This window comes from Cnephaeus nilssonii (assembly GCF_951640355.1).
Source record: "Cnephaeus nilssonii genome assembly, chromosome: 7".
In the NCBI taxonomy this organism is placed as follows: Eukaryota; Metazoa; Chordata; class Mammalia; order Chiroptera; family Vespertilionidae; genus Cnephaeus; species Cnephaeus nilssonii.
In genome coordinates, this window is record NC_137078.1 from 87503841 (window position 1) to 87526557 (window position 22717).

General features: G+C 46.4%; 2 protein-coding genes across 4 annotated transcripts in view; both read right to left on the reverse strand.

Annotated features, from left to right (window-relative positions):
- Nucleotides 1-99: 99 nt before the first annotated feature.
- On the reverse strand, nucleotides 100-1580 carry SH3BGRL3 (SH3 domain binding glutamate rich protein like 3). Its single transcript, XM_079776705.1, has 3 exons — nucleotides 1422-1580; nucleotides 666-833; nucleotides 100-560 (listed from the first exon to the last, which is right to left on the reverse strand). The coding sequence occupies exons 1-3, from the start codon at nucleotides 1467-1469 to the stop codon at nucleotides 495-497; spliced, it is 282 nt and encodes a 93-aa protein (XP_079632831.1). The 5' UTR covers nucleotides 1470-1580; the 3' UTR covers nucleotides 100-494.
- Nucleotides 1581-2717: 1137 nt separating this feature from the next.
- CEP85 (centrosomal protein 85) overlaps nucleotides 2718-22717 on the reverse strand; it is a 32107-nt gene continuing 12107 nt past the window's right edge. For all 3 annotated transcript variants that reach the window (XM_079776529.1, XM_079776530.1, XM_079776528.1), the window contains 11 exons: nucleotides 18905-19599; nucleotides 17997-18130; nucleotides 17460-17577; nucleotides 15371-15556; nucleotides 12016-12168; nucleotides 11658-11809; nucleotides 10471-10582; nucleotides 9525-9575; nucleotides 6263-6370; nucleotides 4930-5155; nucleotides 2718-4561 (listed from right to left, as the gene is read on the reverse strand). In XM_079776529.1, coding sequence (XP_079632655.1) covers nucleotides 4401-4561; nucleotides 4930-5155; nucleotides 6263-6370; nucleotides 9525-9575; nucleotides 10471-10582; nucleotides 11658-11809; nucleotides 12016-12168; nucleotides 15371-15556; nucleotides 17460-17577; nucleotides 17997-18130; nucleotides 18905-19599 — 2096 coding nt within the window. In that variant the 3' untranslated portion in view covers nucleotides 2718-4400. The remainder of the gene's footprint in view (nucleotides 4562-4929; nucleotides 5156-6262; nucleotides 6371-9524; nucleotides 9576-10470; nucleotides 10583-11657; nucleotides 11810-12015; nucleotides 12169-15370; nucleotides 15557-17459; nucleotides 17578-17996; nucleotides 18131-18904; nucleotides 19600-22717) is intronic.

Consider the following 22717-nt stretch of genomic DNA (forward strand, 5'->3'; position numbering starts at 1 on the left):
GCCCTGCCCACAGCAGCACAGCCTCAGCCGACTTACACCCACCGGCCTTGCTCAGAGCAGGAACTCAGGATGTCTAGGCAACACCAAACAGACAAGGCACCAATGGAATGGGACATTTAATTGTCTCTAGGGTGCTCCCAGTTGGGGATTGCGGGGCCTTTGGCAGAGCCCAGGCTAATGGAACCAACAAAGATGCCCATTAGCCAGTGCCAGGCAGGGTGGCAGGCCCAGAGCCAGGTTGAGACAGCCAGCACTTGGGCTGTTGCTTAAGACAATTTCTGAGACTACTGGGTCAGGAATGCTGCCTCTGAATGAGGGGGGGGGGGGAGAGCTACAGTTAAAGGGAGGAGGAGAGGCTTGGGTTGGGGGACAGGGCTCCAAGGTCAGAAGGTTAGGAATAACAGGGAGTTGGTCACAAGGTCCTTCATGGCCCACAATGGCTGGGGGCTGGGGGAATGCGGGGAGGGAATGCAGTTGGCCAGCTTGGGCTTGGCTCAGGCCAATTTCAGGAACTCCTGCAGCGTGTTTTGTTCCACAGCCTCCACAAACAGCTCATAGTCCTGGGGGAGGGATGAGAGAGGTGGTCATCTGAGAGCTGGTGCTTTGTCTCAGGTCTGACTCTGCCATCTATAACATTCCCCCCATCCCCTACCCCAGGCCCATACCCCACAGTACTGGTCTCCATTAACAATCTGGGGTGGGGTGGCCTTGGGGTTGCCCGCCAAGGCTCGCATCTCATCCCGTAGGGCGTTGTCCTGGGAGATGTCCACTAGCTGGTACTGGATGCGCTTCCCATCCAGGATGCGGGTTACTTCGCTCTGCTGGGATTTGATCTGGGGGCAGAAGGTGGGCAGGGGTTATGAGCAAGCTGGAGGACTGGGGTGGAGGAAAGGAACCTGGGCAGACAGGGAGTGCGGCGAGGAGCTTTTGTCCCCCTGTCCTGACCACTGGGACTTTTGAGGATGAGTCAGGCTTGCGGTGGTATAGGGTGAGAGAGGGACCACCAACCATGGAGAGGGAAGTCAGAATGAAGGGAGTGGGATCAAGCTCAGGGTGGGCAGAGCCAGGAGCTCGCGGTGGGGAGGCAGAGTAGGCCTGGGTAGAGGCTGGTAAGGGACCACCCTTCCCTGGTCCACACACGGTGAAAGAGAAGGGCAAGATAAGGACTCATGGGTCTCCGGAAGGGGGTGCAGAGAACGGGCGTCCGAGTGACGGAGGGTGGGCGCGGGCAGCTCATGCTGGTGCTGCTGAGGCCCCAGGATGCGCGACGAAGGCTCTCACGTTGGGGCCGTGAGGCCCACGGTGGGAGCCGACCCAGGAGGCCGTGCCCGGAGCCTCGCGGCCCCCGCCCCGCCCTCGCCCCGGGGGCGGGTCCCGGCGCCCACGCTCTCCCCCAGAGTGGGCCCCCGGCAAGCACTCACTTCGCGGGACCCGGTGACCGACGTACTGTAGACGCGCAGGCCGCTCATGCTGCGGGAGGACGGACTGGCGGGGGAGCGGCGGTGGCTGCAGCTGCACGGCCTGGAGACGCTGCCGCTCGGGAGCGGTTTCCTTCCTGCTCAGCCCGGGAGTCACCGCGCTCGGGACCAATGAGCGGCGCGGGCGGGGGCGGGGCCGGGGCCGGGCCTGCGCTACCCCGCCCAGCTCACCGCCAGTCCCCTCCCCTCCCCCTCAGGGCTGGGTGCTCCGGGGACCCCAGTCCCACGCTGGACTGCCCGCTTGGCCCTCTCTCATCAGGGCTGTGTGGGGCTGGGGAGGGCCCCAGGCTGGAAAGGCCGGGAGGGCAGGGGCGAGGGTTTGGCGAAGGCCGCCTCCACAGCCTCGCCTGGGTTTGCCGCACCCAACTCCCATCCCCGGTGCCACGACAGCGCAGCCAGCTCTGGGCTTTCAACTTTGAAGGCTGTGTTCAAACCTCAAGTTCCCAAGCTAGGGAACTGGCTCCAAGAGGCCCTTCCACAAAGCCCACCAGGAGACACCCAAATATGGCTAACGCGTCAGGATAGGAGGCACACCGAGGCAGGGACAGCCCCTGCTTTGCCCCAAAGTTCCTCCCCACGCACAGGTTTAGACAAGGAAGGGTGGCGGCAGGAGACAGGGCCACGCCCTCAAGGAACCAGCTGGAGGCCAAGAGGCTGCTGGTTCCGGAAAGTCAGTGTCAGGACTCCTTGTTGAAGACCCACAGCTGCCCCAGCTCCGTCTGTCTGAGTGGATAGAGAGTAGGCCTGCAGACTGAAGGGTCCCAGGTTTGATTACAGTCAAGAGCACCCGCCTGGGTTGTGGGCTCCATCATCAGTGGGGGCGTGCAGGAGGCAGGTGATCCATGATTCTCTCTCCCCCTCTCCATTCCTCTCTGAAATCAATACAAATATATATATTTAAAAAAAAGACCAACAGCTGATCTTGAGGTAACCCAGCTCAACCCCAACTCCAGCTGCAGATGGCACTCTGAAAACACTCCTACTCTCAGGAAAAATTCAGGGTTCAGAGGGAGCAGACTCCAGAAACCAACCCAACTTTAGAGATTGCTGTCTGCCTGGGCTTGGGCATGTTGCCCCTGAGCAGTCCCCCCAGGAAGGCAATCCTAGCTCTCGCGCTGGGGAAGCTACTTCCTCATGGTGGCAGTTGACTTCCTCTCTGAGGATTACCGACTCCTTCCAATGGCAAATTTGTTCTATGATTCACGGCAGCTTTGCCCAACAGCAAGTTGTGTGGGAAGAGATCTAATTTTTCCCGTAGAACAATAGAGAAGTAGAGATACAGACACGAGGCTGGACCTGCCAACGGTCCCTCCTTGCTGTCTGGGAACTTGGCTAAACTCCCAGGCTTTGACTTCAACAAGCCAAAATAAGGGGTGGAGTAAGGGACTGTGGTGATGGAAGGCAATGGAAAACTGAGGAGTCTGTAAATTTTTATTTTGTAATCAAAATAGGCAATACAAACCAGTTGACATAACAATAATGCATATAAATAACTGCTTATAAACTTTACGAGGAAAAATACCCGTGAGCATGGTGGCTGGGCTTCCAACACAGGGTGGAGACCAACCAGGCGGGTCTGCTTTCAGGAGCGGAGGCAGAGCCCAGAGGCTAAGGGGATGGCTGGGTGGGGCTGCTCTGAATGGAAGGGATAAGTCACTCCATAAATAAAACACAACTTGTAAAAACACTTAAGGAGTCTCATTCAGACCCAGGAGTGAGGTCTAGGATATTGCCCTGACAGCACAAAGCTCAGCAAGAATCTCATGGTTGCTGTTTGAGGCTCCTATAACTGTTCAGTGTTCCCCATACCTACACATGGCCTCCACTTGGCTGGGCTCCAGCTCTTGAGGGGGCCTGGGGCCAGCTGGGTAATCAGATACAAACAACTGTGAGATCGATGCTCCTTAAAAGAGGCGGCAAGAGAAAACCGAAAGCAGAGAGTTCCAAGGCCCCAGAGAAACAAACAAAAAACCCAGAAAACACTGAAAACTAGACCTCCAAACTCTCAAGGAGCCCAGAGCATTAATAGGAACCCCCCCCCCCCAACCAAAGAGGCACAAATTAGGGCTGGGCATTGGCCCCAGCCCCAGGGTGAGGGGATGAGCAGCTTGACAGTTGCCTGTGGTATTTTGGGGGAAATCCTGCCTAAACCCAGAACCACAGGGACGAGTTTGCACTCAAAATCCAAGAAGGGGGCTACGTGGGTGGCCTAAAAACCAAGAAGGGAGCCAAGGCCACAGGGCAGCTGGAGAGTGGGGTCTCCTATAAAATGGCACAGGTGACGGAGCCCTGGTTATAATCCTTGGCCTCCAATTATGTGGGCACTATGCTAACGAATAGGTCACCCTGAGGTGTCTGTGACAACAAGAGCCCTGAGAAAGCAGCAGTGCAACTGGGCCTAAGTAAGCCCAGAAAGCCAGCTCAGCTCCCAGGAAGGCTGGTACTGGGGCCTGAGAATTCTTAAATGGCCATTGTTACTGTACTCAGCCTTTCCAGGCCCCTCTAATGAACTCTGGGCAACAGCAGGACCAAGGTATGGAGTGGGAATGAATGTGGATCCAGCCCAAAGGATGGAGAAGGGAAGTGAGCAGCCTGTTAGTCTTTGACATCAGCCTGGGGCTGGGAATAGTCTGTGAAGACTTATCAGGTGACCTGCAAAAGTTAACTCACCCTCACAGTATGAATCAAGATGACAGAACAAATGCAATCCAACAAGGCAAAGCCAGTGTGTGACAGGGCAGGCACAGTTCCCTAGTCAGCCCCTGGCCCCAGATCAGGCTCTTACCTCCCTTCTACACCTTCTCTCTGGGAATAGCAGCAAACAGGAGGCAAGAGATTGTCAGGGCAGGACCTGCTGGACTGGGCTCTCGGCACACCAGATCCTTCTTTGGGGAATACAACCTGTCCCACGCCCAGCATTCCTCATTGCGTGACACAGTTTTCTCCCATGTCCTGGGCATATCTATCTGACATGGTGGTCCTTAAATCCTCGATGTCATGGCGCAGCTGTTGAACCTCTTCTAGTTTCCTCCTGATTACATCCGGCTTCTGTAAATCTAGTGGAGTCCCTGGGTGCTGTGCAGCTGGGGAGGAGAGCATTTTGAGAGAATGTTAGTCAAGGGAAGCTTTCAGGTGGAGGGAGTAAGGCCCATGGTCTTGAGACACAGCACTTTAAAAAAAAGTAGCTGGGGATAGTGGGCTGAAAACTTGCTGCCTAAGGGCCACTTTTTGCTTGTCTCGTACCCAGGGACCCTCCCCTCCCCCCAAAGACGCCTATTTCCAAAATAGATTTTCTGAACACCTACTTTACAAAACACAAACTCTCAGAGGGCAGTGACCAAGCCTCCATAGCCCTGTTGCCACGTTACCATAAAGATGGGAAAGGTGGATGAGGATGAGAGAATGAAAGCCATTCCCCTCTCCTGGGTCCCAGACTGGTCTGAGGACTCACAGTGAATGCCCAGGAGCAAGGAGAGATTGGGGTCGTGGCCCTGGGCCCTCTGGGTCACAATGCTACAGACAGCTTGCAGATCTTGAAGACAACTGGCCAACTCCTGGTGCAGCTCAAATGCCAGCTGGGCCGTGTCTGGTGAAGATGGGCACCCTGGTTGAGCTTGGCGCAAGTGTTCCTGGAGCGTCAGATTCTTTTCAATCAGGTCCTGGTTCTGTGCTGAAAGCTGAGTGGATAGATGGGCAAGAATATTAACGCAGGCCCCGAGAAAGGCAGTGTATCTGTACCTGTGTGGATATACATGTGTGTGAAGGGTGTGAGTCAGATGTCCCTCCTCCTCATCCCTACTTACAGACTTAGCATTCCCCCTCCCTTCTCCATACCAGGCCTACTTCCTCCTGTAGGCAGGCCAGGCCCACAGGACTCCCGAATTGGAGAGGAAACCACTCCCTAGAAGGCTCTGAGTCATCAGCCTCCAGGTTTCTGGTCAGGAACCAGAGAAGATACTCCCGCCCCTCGGAACTCTATCTGAAGCCAGTCCCTCAGCCAACACTGTTAGCCAGGCTATTAGAGAAGGCTTAATGTGAACTGTGAAATCTGAGGAGACACTGGTTTCAATCTCTCCCTGCCACCCTGATAAAAGTGGCCACCAGCCAGTCTGATCAGAGGGTGTCAGAGAAATAAAAGGAGCAATAAAGACATGACAGCTAGTGGACACTGGGTGGGGAGCTGGAGAGGCTGGGGACCTGGAGAACACAGTGCTGTAATTTATCCTTCCTTTTCAGACTTTCACCTCAGTGGAGTTGGGCTCACTACACAGACCAGTTACTCACGTATTACCTGTCTCTCTTTCCTTCTCTCACCCGGAACAGCTTAACCCACTCTGCTTCCCTCCCTATCTCTATTCTATTTTAAAAACACTGAACAATTCCCCCTTCACCCATGTGACAATCCTTGCAATGGCAGACTCCTTCCTAGGTACTTGGTCACTGATCTTGGTTGCCCCCCAGTTGATAGCTGTTTACTCCATGAGGACCACCAAACCCTCGGTCTTCTTGAACCCTTCCCTTCCCAACCCCACAAATCTGTGGCTGTAGGAAGACAAAGGGAGAGTGACTTTCCACATACAAAAAGCATTCCTGGGTAATTATGGCCACTCTAAGACAGGCTTAGGACCTTTAATATAAAAGATGATGCAATGTCCCTTCTTATTCCTCCGCCAAAAAAAAAAAAAACACCCCTCAGCAGGCACCTTTCAAACATGGGAGCTCAGGTGGGAGTCGGGGCGGGAAGGGTCCACAGAGAGAGTACCAGGACTAGCTGATGTGCTCACCTCTTTCACAGCTGTGCGAAGCTGCTGCAAGGCTGTCTCCCTCTGCTGGGCCTCCTCTTTCAGGGCTTGGCTTGTTCCTTCTTCTTGAGCCACTTGCTGCTCTAGGCTCTAAATTCCATGGCAAGGAGTGATGGGAGAACACACCAGGGGTAACAAGTCTGGTTCAGACCATATCACCTCTGGCCTGGACTATATAGGAAAGCCCTACCCTGCCTACACACTGCTGCTAAGAGATTATTTTAGAACAGCCCTGATTGAAACCCTCCTATAGCCAGTGACCATGTACAAAGTAAGAGGCTAGCTCCTCAGCAGGGCATTCCAGGCCAGTCTAGCCCTTACCTACTTTTACAGCCATATCTCTTTTTACCCTCCACACAACCTCCACTTCAGCCACACGGAATAACTGGCTGGCCTTCATCCCCAAAGGCTCCAGCTTCAATACTGTTGCTCACTCCTCTTCCCCTTCACCCAGACTTTTCTGTTCTGCCTGTCACCCAGGAAACCTCCTCCAAGGCCACCCAAGCTTTCCTCAATCTGCAAATCAGATTCAATTAATCATAACCTCACTTGCTACTCATACTTCCCTCAGAGATCATGAGTGCTTTTGTTGGTTGTGCACATGATTCCTCCCTCCAATAGAACATTACTTTCTTTTTTAAAAATATTTTTTAATTGATTTTAAAGAGAGGAAGGGAGAGGGAGAGGGAGAGAGAGATAGAAATGTCAATGATGAGAGAAAATCATTGACTGGCTGCCTCTTGCACGCCCCCCCACTGGGGATTGAGCTCGCCACCTGGGCATGTACCTTGACTAGGAATCTAACTGTGACCTCCTGGTTCACAGGTCTGAGCCACGCCTGTTGGGCAAACAATTACTTTCTTGACGGCAGGGAACATCCATTAGGTCAAATTCAATATTTGCTGATGACTATGACATGCACTGAGGTACTGAAAAGAATGCCAGTCTTTAAGGAGCTCACAGCCCAAGCCCCTCACAATATTGTTTTAAATGCTTTTACACAGATGAGAAGGGGTAGGAGAACACTCCCACAGGCACCAAATCTAGACAGTAATGTGTGTGTGTGGTGTGTGCGTGCAGGGGTAGCCAGAGGGAGGGAAGTATTTATATTTATTATCTTCTGCTTCTTATTCTATTCATTCCAATTTCCCCCCAATTTTGTAACTGATTCAAACAAATACAATATTGTAAAGATCTGAATTTTTCCATTTGTGTTAATAAAAAACATCTAACTTCCCAGGAGAACATCTCATCACCATGAAATACCCAATGCAACTATCCTGAATCCACATAATTTCATCAAATTCACCTAATTTGCCTGAGAAGTCTCATCATGGCTAAATGTATCATTTAATATGTTAAGCTTTTGCAACCTTTGTGGAACATAGGGTTCCAGAAAACAGAGCCATTAAAACTCTACTAAAAAATCAAAATCTTAACCATATTTGGTTTGACTATATTCTAATAGGACTTGAAATATGAATTAGGTGAACTAAATAGGCATTGCCTGACCCACATAATGGCAAAGGCGGGATTGCAGCTTTTGTTGCTCCTCAGAGTAAGTGCATTCTATCCATTTTAGTGTGAAACCTCTTTTAGAATCCAAAGAGAACCTGAGTGAACCTGCTTTACCTAGGATTTCTTAGAGAACCCAATTAAGGACATGCCCACTCTGGCCCAAGACAGAAACCAAGAGTTCTCTTTGATTTTTCCTTATTCTTCAATCCCCTACATTCTGACAGTTGCCGATTCCTCTCAATTTTGCCTCCTAAAATTCACAGAAATGCTGCCATATGCCAGGTTCCTTCATCATCTCTCACTAGGATTTTCACAACAGTTCACTGGTCTCCTGCTTTGCCTCTCTCCCAAGTGCAATCTTTTTCATACCAAAGCCTGAATTGCTAACTTAACCACACCACACTCCAATTAAATGCTTTAGAAGATTCCCAACACCTACCTAAAGAATAAAAGCCGCCTGGCTGGTGTGGTTCAGTGGTTGAGCATCGACCCATGAACCAATATATCCTCAGTAGGGGGCGTGCAGGAGGTAGCTGATCCATGTTTTTCTCTATCCCTCTCCCTTCCTCTCTCTCTAAAATCAATATATTGCCCTAGCTCCGTGGTCGGCAAACTGTGGCTCGCGAGCCACATGTGGCTCTTTGGCCCCTTGAGTGTGGTTCTTCCACAAAATACCACAGCCTGGGCGAGTCTATTTTGAAGAAGTGGCATTAGAAGAAGTTTAAGTTTAAAAAATTGGGCTCTCAAAAGTAATTTCAATCGTTGTACTGTTGATATTTGGCTCTGTTGACTAATGAGTTTGCCGACCACTGCCCTAGCTGGTTTGGCTCAGTGGGTAGAGCGTCCGCCTGCGAACTGAAGGATCCCATGTTTGATTCTGGCCAAGGGTTGCAGGCTCGATCCCCAGTAGGGGGCATGCAGGAGGCAGCCAATCAATGATTCTCTCTCATCATTGATGTTTCTATCTCTCCTGCTCCCTTCCTCTCTGAAATCAATAAAAAAAATAAAATAAAATAAAATTTAAAAAAAGGAGCTTGGCCAGTGTGGCTCAGTGGTTGAGCATCGGACCCATGAACCAGGAGTTACAGTTCAATTCCGGTCAGTGCACATGCCTGGGATGCAGGTTCATCACCAGTAGGGGGCGTGCAGGAGGCAGCTGTTCAATGATTCTCTCTCATCACTGATGTTTGTTTCTATCTCTCCCTCTTCCCTTCCTCTCTCTGAAATCAATAAAAACATATATTTATTTTTTAAAAAGCTAACTTAATTGGAGACAAATTCCACCCATAGCCCAGTTCTCCATTCACCATCTTACTTCAACAATATCACACTGCTTGCAGCTCCATGTGCAAAACTCTGCTGTTTCATGCCTCCATGTTCCTACCTGTGCTGTTCCTTCTATTTGGAGCTCCAATACCATCCCTTCCAGCTCTACTTCTCTGCCTGCCTAATTCTTCCTCCTCCCTCAAGGGTCATGACCTCCAGAAACCCCTGATCTCCTCCTCCCCAACCAACTCTTCTATCCTCCCCTAGGGTAATATGAACATTGCTCTCACAGTATTGTGCTGAAACCCTTTCCCAACAAGACTGTAGGCTAAGAGCACTGACTGGATCTCATTCTTGTTGTATTCCTAACACTGAACAAATTGTATGGCAATTTGTTGGCTGAATTCTAGAGATTCCATTATTAAGTCCTGCCCACCATATCCCAAGGACTCCAGCTCACCTGTACTTGGGAGTGTAACTGACCCATTTTCTGCTGTTGCTTTTCCACAATCTGAAAGGCAAAGTTATCAAGGAAGGCTATAAGCACAGGTTGATGTTGAGGTAGGAGGCAAGAGGGCAAGAGGCTACACTAGGACCTGTAGTCTGGCTATTAGCCCTACTGGCTACAGCCAGCCAGTCAATAGTGAGATCAGGGTGAAGTCAAGTTAACTCTACCTACAGAAATATAACCCAGATTCCTTATCCAACAGGCTAACCAACTTCACACTCCTGTGCTCCAGACACACACACACAAATGAGTGTGGACTTATTACTACTGGGGGTGAGAGACAACCTCACCCTGATGACGGTAGGCCAGTGGAATTAACTTTATATATAGCCAGCATACATTCTTGTTCTTTGGTCAAGGACATGACTATAAATTCAGTTGAACAAAACCTGCCTTATCCAGGGCTGTGATGTTTGTTACTTATAGCCTTCTCACACTGAATGTTGAAGGAGAGGACCTGAATAGGCCCAGTTTCCTGTTCTTTGAGACCTCAGGTATTCTCTGAACTATTTCTGGGTCTTCTTTTTTGCTGATTTGTGATCAGTCTCACCAACAGGCCCAGGATTGCTCCTTCTCTGCTGAATTAAGGCCACATCAGTGGTTAGACCTCTGTCCAGTGCCAGAGACTGGAGGGCTGGAGCAATGAATGAAGTGCAACATTTTGGAGCATCCAGTCTGAATGTTCAGAGGCATGTCCTCCCATCACTTTCTTACCTGTCATAAGGATGAATAGCTTAAAATGCAAACTTATTATGCAGGAGTGACTTCTCGGGAAAGAGGGAAAAGCTCTGGGTAACACAGATGGCCCAGGGCCGGAAATTCATGGTTCCTTCCCAATACACACATTTCTCTTTCCTCTTAGCCTACCACCTGTTACAGCCTGGATACCCTCAGTCACCTTTCGGAGAGAATCACATTCCTTCTGCCAGGACTCCATTTCCACTTTTGGACCTTCTTCCTGTTGGGCTGGACCTTCTCCACTGGCCTCCACACACTGCTCATCTTGCAGGCTGAAAGACAGTGGCCTCTTCAAGAAGTCTGAAGTCAGAGAGATGTGGCTCTGACTCCTGATCTGCTTGTATGTTTGGGACAAAACACTTAGGCCCTTCTGAGCCACAGCTGAGGATACATTAGGTCTGTTGTAATGGAAGGTGTGCCACACTGAAACTACTTAGTCTATATGAGTTCTCTTTCTTAGAAGCCACTATCTATACAATGGCCACCTGCCCAAGGCTTTTATTCGTTGTTTTGATATCTAAAATTAACATTCATCACATGTATTTAGATGATAAAAGTCATACATGTATACTGTAGAACTTTGGAAAACACAAAAAATCTCCTTTTTTCTTGGTATACGTAGTTTGGGGCAGAATCAACTTTGTCCCCTAATCAACTTATGACTCCAAACAATGATCTCCCCCAATGGATCCCCACAGTCACTTTCATCATGGCCCATCTGCTAAGATAAACAACAGGGTCACTGTGGTATATTGGGATGAAAAATCCAATCCATCCCATTAGAAACTGGATTTGATCCAAGAAGCTGTTGAAACACAGCCATTACATTTTCAGAAACTGCTATTAACATGAAGGAGGCTCCCAAGACACCCTGAGAGTACATTATGGTATTTTGTTTTGTTCTCGGGACCTGTTGTGGCAATCAAGAGCAATCCCTAGTGCGGAGGAGAAACAGATTCTGCTGGTAGTCTTTAGCTTACAAGGTTCAAAATGTGGATAACCCCCCGTTCTCAGCACCAGGATCTACTTTTGCAAATATACAGACAACTTATTTCCCAGTTTATAAAGTGCTTTCATTCATTCAACACAAATACTCAAGGATTATTATCTAGCATTATTATGGCAGGCACTGAGTTGGACCCTTCTAAAGGATAAAATGACAAGTTCCCACTGTACCATTATGTTCCCCATACTCCATCTCAAATACATAGGTCGTTTTTCTATTATTCACAATCCAAACAAAACGAAGCTCAGAGAAGTAGAGATTAGAGCAGTCACACAAGTAGTATGGAGTAGTCAGGACCAGAACCTAGCTCTCCACTTCCTCAACCTCATAGGGATCTTTACCTATGTCCAGTGGAGAATTCTGCTTCTGTCTGTCTCAGACTTTCCAGTTGAACCTCCTTCTTTCTGCAGGCTGCCTGGGTCTCCTCCAGCAAATTCTCCAACTCAGTCACTCTCTCCTGCAGCTCTGTGATCTTCAACTCAGAATCCTTAAGCTGAGAGACAGGATTTCATGCTTAGGTCAACAAACTAAAAAAGACCGTCTGGGTCTTTTAAAACTGCTAGTCCAGCTGTGTCCTGACATGACTGGGGATTTTCCTTTCAGGAAACCACGGGGTAATTGCATACAGCAGAGGCGGAGGAAGTCCACCTGGCTTGGCCACTCCCTGCTTGCCCAGGTGTGCCCAGACATTGCTGCTACCTGCTGGCTCTGCTTCTGATGGTCTTCCAGGGTGGGCAGGTCAGCCAGGTAGCGCTCCAAGGTTTCAATACGCTGCTGCTTCTCCCGGTTCTGCTCCGATTCCTTCTGACATTTCTTTTTCAAATTATTGATATGTTTATCACGACCCTTGACCTAGGGAAAGAAATATCTAGAATCTGTCTTCATAGACTCCTCCAGGAACCTGAACATAAACTTTTTTTTTAACATAAACTTTTTTTTAACTGACCATTGTCTCTGTCCTTAGAGCTGTAAATATTTTTCTACTACAATGAAGGCAGGAAGTGGTTCAAATTTTGCCATTTGAGATTAGGGCATAAAGTGCAGAGTTAACACACCTGAACTTTCCAATTAAAGACAAGGAAGAAGAGCTCCCTGGGCTGTTTTCAAAAACTGCCCAAGTACTTCTGCATAATAAATAATTTGTCTGGCCCTAGCCGCTGTCCCATGCATTCCGGTTTGATTCCTGGTCAGGGCACAAATCACTAGTAGGGGGCATGCAGGAGGCAGCGATGAATGTTTCTCAGGTAGATGTTTCTCCCTCTCCCTTCCTCTCTAAATAAATCAATAAAAACAAACTAACAAACAAGAAAGTCAACAGAGGAGGAGACAAAGTATATGAAATATTTGAATATATTTTCAGAAGATGAAAGTGGCTGGAGGGATAAATAACTTGGAGCAGAGGAGTTATAATCTGCAGCGGGAATTAAAATTTAGAAAACAATGTGCTCTTCACAACTCCCAATGACCTCTGTACTGAAGGCACCAGGTACTCCTGAGGCAGGTAATCAGCCATAGATCTGAAAAATAGGGGGATTTACTGCAAGTCTATATACAAGTTAGCTGGATACCATCCTCACCCTAGGTTTTCCCAACAGGAGAATGGAGATTTAATCTCTGGAGAAATTAAATGAGAGATTCCAGACTCAGGAATATCAATCACAGCAGGCAGACTGTGAGGTTGAAAATAAGTACCAGTAAAAATCAATGTAGAGAACTGTGGGACTCTAAACCTAATCTTGTTCTCAGTGTCAAGAACCTAACGGCTAAAAGCATTCCTGCTCCCAGCTGTTCCATGGAACAGGCTGAAGATTCTTTTCTAGAGAGAGATAAGACTGGCTAGGGTCAAGTAATTCTTTTTTTTAATATATTTTATTGATTTTTTACAGAGAGGAAGAGAGAGGGATAGAGAGTTAGAAACATCGATGAGAGAGAAACATCGATCAGTTGCCTCTTGCACACCCCCTACTGGGGATGTGCCCGCAACCAAGGTACATGCCCTTGACCGAAATCGAACCTGGGACCCTTGAGTCCGCAGGCCGACGCTCTATCCACTGAGCCAAACTGGTTTCGGCAAGTAATTCTTTTTTATTTTTCCTACCCCTAACCGAAACTAAGTTTAACCTTACTCTTAACCCTAACCATATACCTAAGCCCAACTTAAACCTAACCCTAACACTAAATCATACCTAACCCTCCTAATAACCCTAATACTAAACCCTAATCCAAAAACTATCTAACTTCTTCCACTAAGTGAAACCCTAACCTTATACCTAAACTCATCCCTAACTCTAAAACTAACCTTACACCAAAACTCAACCCTATCCCTAACTCTAAACCCAACCCTACCCACTATAGCTAACCTTAACACTAACCCTAAAACTAACACAAAAGTTAACCTGATGTTTAACCTCAATACAAACCCAAACTCTACATTAACCTGTGATCCTAAACCTAATCCTAACAGTAACTCCATACCTAAACTTCACCCTAACCATAACACTAATGCTAACAATGTACCTAATCTTAAACTTAATCCTAACCTAATCCCAACACTATAATATAAATCCTCTTTGTAACTCTAACCCTAACCAAAATCCCAATCCAAACCTATACCTACCAACACTAATCCTAACACTAATTCTAGACCTAACTCAACTATCACTAACTTTAACCAGAAACATAACTCTGTACTATCCTCAACCCTAACCTTGTCCCTAAACCAACCTCAACCCTAATACTATATCTAACCCTAACCCTGTACCAAACTCAACCCTAATTCTAACTCAAAACCTAATGCTATATCTAACCTCAATCCTAACCCTATACTAACTTTCATACCTAACTTTAATCCCATAACATTATACTTAACCCTCTCTATAACCCTAATATAAATCCTAGCCCTAAACCTGTATCTTAACTTTATCCTTAATCTAATTATAACACTAACCCTACCAATATACCTAATCTCAATCCTAAACTTAATCCTAACACTAACCTTATACCTAAACTCAAACTGAAATCCAACCTTAACACTAACCCTATTTCTGTACCAAGCTTCAACCCTACACCAAACCTTTACCCTAAATCTTACCCTATCCCTAACAGAACTTAACCTTATACCTAACCTCAGCCATAACCCTAAACCTAGCCCAAGCTAACCCTAAACCTAAACTATACTTAACTTTAACCTAAACTTTACCTTAAAACTAGCCCTATACGTGAGTCAAATCTAAACTTACCCTAAGTGACTCTTAAGCACATTAAAGTTTAAAGTTTAAGCACTGCTCTAGTTGATTTTGATGTAGATGGTCCAGAACTAAACATTACTAAACTGCCCCCACTGCTAGAACATCTGCATTAGAGAAAGCTGTGAATAGAACCAAAAGATTTTAAATCAGCCCTGGCTGTGTTCTCAGTGGTTAGAGAGCAGGCCATGCACCAGAGATCGTGGGTTCGATTCCTGGTCAAGGGCAAGTACCTGGGTTGGTTCTCCGGCCTGTGTAGGAGGCAACCAATCAATGTGTTTCTCTACATCAATGTTTCTCTCTCCCCCCTTCCCTTCCACTCTCTCTGTCTTAAAAAAAAAAAAAAAAAGATTTACAATCAGCTCCTTCTATGACAACCAAGCTCACCCAAAGACAATTCTAAGAGCAATGGCAAAAATGTAAAAACTCCCAAGCTGGCTGCACACATGGAATTCTTCTCCTTTTTAGGTAGAGTGAAGAGAAATCAGGCTGAATGGTGCAAATTTACCATAGGTATTTAAACATCATGCAATAGTAGCATCTGGTATGACTGCTCAGGCCGGTTTTCCACCCAGGTCACCTGGTGGCCCATCAGAACCTGGGGCAGTGAGGGCTTATACTGTGGTAGTTTTGTGGAGATGAAACAGAAAGGAGTTCCATTTCTAGCAGACCAGTTCTGCATGAGAAGTCAATGCAGGGTCTGACCCAATTGGCTCCCCCTGGTTCCAAGAAACAGCTTAGAGTTTGGCAGGAGAAGGCTGACTGTCAACTCCTTTGTGAATCAGAGAGCTATTAGCTCCTTAGCTCACCCTATCTTCCTGTTTCTTCCCCTCCTCTGAATGCTTCTGCAACGCCACTCTGAGAGACTCTCTGATGAGTTGAACTTCAACTTCTGAAGCAGAAAGTTTCCTTTCAAGCTCGATCTTTTCTTTGTTCAAGGCTTCTGTCTTCTGCGCAAACTGCGCACGTAAGAAAGTGTTCTCTCGTTGCAATTCCTGCAGAAAGATTATCAATATATCTATTCCTTACTCTTAAAGTGCCATGTAATTTACTTATCCCAGCAGACTTCATGATCAAATATTATCTTTCTCTGAAAATTTCAAGCAGTGCTTCTCAAAATGTGATCCTAGGACTAACAGCATCAGTATCACCTGGGAATTTGTTAGAAAAGCAAATTCTTGAGCCCCATTCCAAGACCCACTGAATCAGAAACTCTGGGGTTGGGTCTTAATCTGTGTTTTAAAAAGCCCTCCAGCCGAAACCGGTTTGGCTCAGTGGATAGAGCGTCGGCCTTCGGACTCAAGGGTCCCAGGTTCGATTCCGGTCAGGGGCATGTACCTTGGTTGCGGGCAAGGCAGCTGATCGATGTTTTTCTCTCATCGATGTTTCTAACTCTCTATCCCTCTCTCTTCCTCTCTATAAAAAAATCAATAAAATATATTAAAAAAAAAAAAAGCCCTCCAGGTTCCTGGCTGGAGTGGCTCAGTTGGTTGGGTGTTGTCCTGTGCACCAAAAGGTTGCCAGTTAGATTATTGGTCAGGACCCACACCCGAGTGGTGGGCTCAATCCCTGGGAGGGGGTATTCAGGAGGCAGCCGATCTATATATCACTCTCACACAATGTTTCTCCCTCTCTCTTTCTGAAGATCAATTTAAAAAATCTTTTTAAAAAAGCACTCCAGTTGATTCTGATGCACATTCACATTTCAGAACCACTGCCGTAAGGCAATACTTGAGGAGTTATAATATAACAGAAGGAACACAGGACAAGGCATCAGAAGACCGCAACTCAAGGGCTCAAAGGCCTGATTGTCCGGCACTCTTTCTGTAAAGGATCTTCCTCCTTCTTGGGCCTCAATTTTTTCATCAGTAAATTAGAGAACTGAACTAGATTTTATCGAACAACTAGAGGCCCGGTGCATGAATTCGTGCACGGGTGGGGTCCCTAAACCTGGCCAGCCATCAGGGCCGATTGGGGCCAGACTGATCAGGGCCTGCCAGCTGGGAGAAGGGATGGAAGTAAGGGGCCATGGGAGGTTGGCCACCGGCCCCCAAGGAGGAAGACGGCCCTTGGCCCCCCTGGGAAAGGGGCTGTGTCCACCGCCACCGACCCTCAGTTCCCCATCCCAGCCCGGGGCCCAAAGGTCCCAGCAGGGTCAGGAGAGGAGGCCATGGTCACCAGGCCAGGTGTGGGAGGAATGGATGCTGGACACCGACGCCACGTCAGCACCCCACCACTGCGCAGTTCCCTGCCTCCCCACCTCCTCCTTCCCTCTCATAGCAACTGGTCAACCGGTTGTCCCAGTTGTTTGGCAGTAACGGTCACTTAGGCTTATATATATATAGATTTGATTCTATAAGATGGAACAGTCCCCACTAGGTGGCAAAACCAGTACTATAATCTGTCTATATCCATCACTCAAAAGCCCAAATTGCAGAGAAGCTTGGCCAACAAAGCTGGCTTCTTCTAGAGCCAATGACCTCAGCGAGAATATGGCTTCAAAACTTAAGATGCTCCTACACATGGAAGATAAAAATTAAAATGGCTCTAAATACACTGATACATCTGCCTCTCCTTCCATTGGCCAGGGCTGGTAGATTAAGATTTCTCAGAACATCATCCAACTCTAGGACCTTACAATGTACCTTGCGCTGCCTTCCTTTTCTCCCAAGTATGTCCTGACACCAAAGCATCTGGACTTCCACCTGATTCTACCCCCAAGCCTTTTCTGCCCCCACATGGGCAGGACAAGAGATGCTTTATAATTAGGATGTTTATTACTCTTTGAGGGAAGAGACACCTTCTATCACTTGGTTTCTTTTTTATCTCCTGGATACCTAACAGTGCCAAGCATAGCTAAGATACAAGCAGAATGCCAACCCAATTGCCAATGCTTACCTGCAGCCTCAGCAAGCAGACATCCCCAAAGGGGGCAGGGCGGCCCAAAAGGGCACTGTGGACTTGTAGTTCACTCTCTCGCACTTTCTGCTCCAGCTGAGAGATGTGTTTTCTCTGTCTGCAAAAGCCAGAAGAATAGGGTCCAGGATTCTAACCAACTTGCAAACATAAGCCCCCACTTTCCTTAGATGGGTACAAATGATACTATATAAGCAAGGACCTTGGATTCTGGGCAGTACTGTTTTGCTGGAGAAGGAACAAATGAGAAAGCTGACTGAGGGGAAATGAAGAAAGATCAGCTGCAAAGAACCCGCTGCCTACTTCAGGCACTCCCAGAGCCCCTGCAGATACACAATTAGTCTATCACATTAGTCAGCTAGAGGACTAGGCTGCTTATCAACCTAGCTCTACCATGAGGCAAGGAGTGAACATAAACAGAGGGGAATGTACTACCCTTGAGGAAAATTCATTAAGTGTCCTCAGTGGGGGCTGAGAGAACAGAAGCTGGTCTATGGTAGGTACCCTTTGCTCTCTTACTTGTCAATGAGGAGTTCCTTTTCCTTTAGTAGGTGTTCATTACTGTTCAAGATGCTGACCAACTGTGCTGGTTCTAACATGGGCAGTGAAGAAGCAAATGCAGCAGGATGGTGGCAGGAGGCTCCATTCTGAAGCTGAAAGACAAGCAGGTCCAAAGGGGCTTGATCTTGACTCACAGGCACCTGAAAACACCTGAGCAGTATCCTGGGTCTGTAGTCAAGGCTCATTTTGGCTCAGACCAAGAAGGCCCAGTGTTTACGAAATAATTTTAGCTCTGATGCATGACTGGAAAGAACCTGCCAGGGAGATTTCAGCCAACTGGACACAGCTCAGAAAGGCTCTAGTTTCTAAGAAAAGGTCAGTTATCTTTCATTATCTGGCAACAGAAGCAAACCAAGAGCTAAGATATCCTCAACAACTATGAAAAAAGAGTATGTTCATCTTATTTCCTTCCCACTCTTAAGTGGCCCATGGACTTTTTAAAAAACACAAAACTGGTATAGTGGAAAAAGCATAGGGATTCAAGACAATTTTTAAACCCTAGTTCTGTCACTTAACCAGCTTTGTGACCCTGGGCAAATTAATTAGTCTAAGAACATGGTAAATTTCTACATATACCTCATTAAGATGCTATAAGGATTAAGTAAGATTCTGTATGTAAAAGTACCTAACCTAGTGACTTTTTTGGGTCTTCTCTTGTAACCCTCTACTTTGGAGAACCTATCTGGTGTTTAATTAGACCACCAACAGATTCAATGGCATCCACAAGCCTTTGTTTCCTATCTATAAACATTTCCCCTTTCTTACAAATGTTTTCTTTAGAGTCAAAACTTAGAAGACACAACCTACACAAGTTCAAAGATCTGTACCGAACCCCAAAATTCAAGGAAAGAAGCACCTCCACCTACCTGCATTTGTTCCATCTGTAAACGAATCAACTCCAGATGCTGCCGACAAGTGCTGAGCTCACAAGACCGCTCTCGGGGATGCCAAGGGTCAGAATTTGGCTGCCACACCTGAGAGGATAGAGGCTTGGAGAGTCCAGGAGCAGGCTGGAGTCCCAAAGGGAGCAACCCACTGCTGCTAGGATGTAGTCCATTCCGCTCACATACCACACCACTGTCTGGTGTCTTCTTGGTCTCAGGCAACCCTTTGTATAACTCCTTGTTTGGGTCGGTTCTTAGGTTGTGGAAGTGGACTCTGTAGCGAGGATCTGAATAAAGTGTCTCCATCACTGCCGACTGATTAAGGGTGGACTCCATACTGGGAATATCAAACTTCCTCATCTCCTCTTCTCTTTCATGGCCCACTGCTGGAAACCAAGACCGTTCAATTCCATTTTCTCCAGCAGTACCACAATGATACATGAAATCTCTAGATAAGCCTGGAGAATGTTTCATTCCACCGAGGTCTCCATTTCTTGTCATCCCCACACTTTCAGCCAATCCTGACAAAGGGATTTTGGAGGAAGAGGGTCTGGCAGGTGTAGAATTTGGCTTGGCAGGAGAGGTCCCCAAAGTAGAAGGCATCACATGAGCTGTTGGAATGGTCACGTGGCTTTTGATGGGCTGGAAAGACGGACTGCTACTTGAGCTGCAAAAATCTGTGGAGAGAATAGTCTTCCATAAGTCAAAATCAAAGCGCAAGCTTGGTTGAGTTGAGCTGTTATGTCTGATGTTCTCTGCCTATCCTGAGACCAAGGAGAGAGGCATTATCATCACAAGTATCAGGCAAAAAGACACGACAGCTTAATTGGGAGATGTGTGTTCTAGGTTCTCAAATGCTATTCACAAGGTAAACCAACAAAAGGCAACACTGGCTTCACTTTCAATTTACACTCTATCCCTTGCATTTTAATAGAAAATCTTGCCAGTCAATAAAGCTGAAAACTGAACTTAAAAAAAAAAATCAGCCCTAGCTGGTTTGGCTCAGTGGATAGAGCATTGGCCTGCGGATTGAAGGGTCCCGGGTTCAATTCTGGGCATATGACTGGGTTGTGGGCTCAATCCCCGGTAAGGGGCATGCAGGAGGCAGCCAATCAACGATTCTCTCTCATCATTGATGTTTCTCTCTCTCTCCCGCTCCCTTCCTCTCTGAAATAAATAAAAGCATATTTTTAAAAAATAAGAAAAATAAACAAAAAATCACTTACTTAAGGGAAATGGATTAGGTCCTACTCTTCTGGGAGCTGGGTACCTCTAAGCTATAATCCAATCTAATAAAAATATCCTTTCCAAGATCTGCAAGATCCTCTGTGACCTCCAAAAGCTCCCCAGTGAAGGTGAGGAATGAGTCTAAACCATCTGAAGAATAAGGCAAACTGGATAGTGCCGCTCTATATCCAAGGCAGGGAATACAGCATCTGAATCAAGATTCTGTTCTCTCTCCCACACACCAGAAGCGACTGCCTGGATATGTGAAGTTATTCTTAGTAACTCTCAGGTTTCACTCTAGCACAGTGAGCATTCTCAAGTGGGTACACACTGAAATGCTCTATTTTATATTTTGCCTTTCACTTACCCCTTTGTTTGTATCCAACTGTGATTTTTTCCCTCAGACTGGACTTATGTTTCTTTTAGCTCCTTCCTAGTCTTGGAGGACAACTCTTATTAGCCCTGCCGCAGAAGGTTCATATTTCCAACTTTTAAGTGCTACTCTGAAGACGACTACAAGGTCACACAGTACCTAACATGCCAGGGTAGTGGGCTACAAGAAAACAAGTAAGAAAACATACCTGTTACCTAACTCAGGCAGAAAATTGAGTAAGGGGACAAGGAATATAAATGTCTTCCCTTTTCAATTATGTCCAGTACTCTTTTCTAAACCAAACACATCTACCATGAAAAGAGTGGACTACCAATCTGTTTCTTTTTTTCTTTCCATCACCCAACACAGAACACACTCAGCTACCAAGGACAGATACTATAACCTTTCCTAGAATTATATGAGTACATATGAGCGACCATCTTCTCATTGAGTTTGTAAGCAGCTCTTTAAAAACACAGGCAAGCCAAATTACCCCTTATAATGTATGTAGAATATCTAATTTCCTATACTCAGATGATCTTAGGGATATATAAAAGGCCATACCAAAAACAAGCAAACAAAACAAAAAACAAGTAATTTCTAACAATATGTGTTAGTCTCTCAGGACCAAGAGAGAGGGACATTTCAGTCAAAGAATGTTTTTTATGTCCCACAACTTAAATATAGGACTAGTCAACAGGTAGACTGGTGATGATGAAGACTTCCAAGACCAGCCTGGCCGGTGTGGCTCAGGGTTGAGCTTCGGCCCATGAACCAGGAGATCACTGGTTCGATTCCCAGTCAGGGCACATGCCCAGGTTGTGGGCTCAATCCCCAGTAGGGGAAGTGCAGAAGGCAGCCAATCAATGTTTCTCATCGATGTTTCTATCTCTCTCTCCCTCTCCTTTCTTCTCTAAAAAAAAAATCAATAAAAACACATTTAAAAAAAATAATATGTAGGTTGTGAAACATTTCAATAGTGAATAATATTGTTTAAATTATTTTTTAAAAAGGACTTCCAAGACTAGGAAGCTCTCTACTTAAAATCCTCCATAATGCCCGGCCGGTGTGGCTCGGTGGTTGAGCGCTGATCTATGAACTAGTAAGTCATGGTTCGATTCCTGGTTAGGGTACATGCCTGGATTACAGGCTTGATTCCCAGTAGGAGGCGTGCAGGAGGCAGCCGATCAATGATTCTCTCTTATCATTGATGTTTCTATCTCTCTCTCCCTTCTTCTCTGAAATAAAAAAATAACTATATTTTTAAAAATCCTCCATAACAGCACAATAGTATCCATTCTCACCAACAGTTCCTGCTCCCAAAATATAATTTTGGAACAGAAGAGAGTGACTGCTATGAAGGGCTGCTAATATGGTGAAGTTAGTTAACACCTCTTTCCATTCTCCATCCACAGCACCACTCGCTCTCTCTAGACTCACCAAATTCAGTTTTGAGCCTATAACACCCGAAGTAGTAATGCCAAAATGAAGCCAAAAGGTACTATCTGACCCAGGAGAATATAGTTTTTCTAATTTCTTGGTGAGTGTGGTCCACCTATGGATGACAGAAGTGAAGTCTTTGTCAGCATTTGTCACTTGTCTACTGGGTTTGTTTATTTATATTAAGGAAACTGCCTGATTCTTACAAAATACTAAAAAGTTAGACCTGAAGTATGTTTTTAAAACAGAAGCACTTATTTTGAAAGGGCTCACTACCTTGCACAATTTTCATAGGCTTTCAAAATTTAGTATATGGGATATGTTGTTTTTATTTAGAGAAGTCTGGCTTTTACCTGAGCCTCTCCCTGAAAACTACTAGCCATTCTTTTAACCACCTTGAAAGCCCTCTCCCATGAACTGACCAAATGGAAACAATAAAGCTTTCTGCAGCAAAACCAAAACAAAATCCAAACAAACAACAAAAACACATGTGGGACAGGGCCAGATCACAAGAGAACTGAGGCCTCTGAATTTTATCCTGTAAATAATGTAAACAAGTGAGGATTGCAGAAAAGGAAAATTATGAAATCAGGCTTTTAGAAAGATTAATCTGGCAGTAGAGGAAATGATTTGAGGAAAGATTAGAAGTTGTTTGTGATAGGACAAACAGTAGAAATTGAGAGGAAGGAACCAGCTGTGGGAAGCATGGAATAAGAATCAGGCAGACTTAGTGGACTGACTTATGAATATTCTGG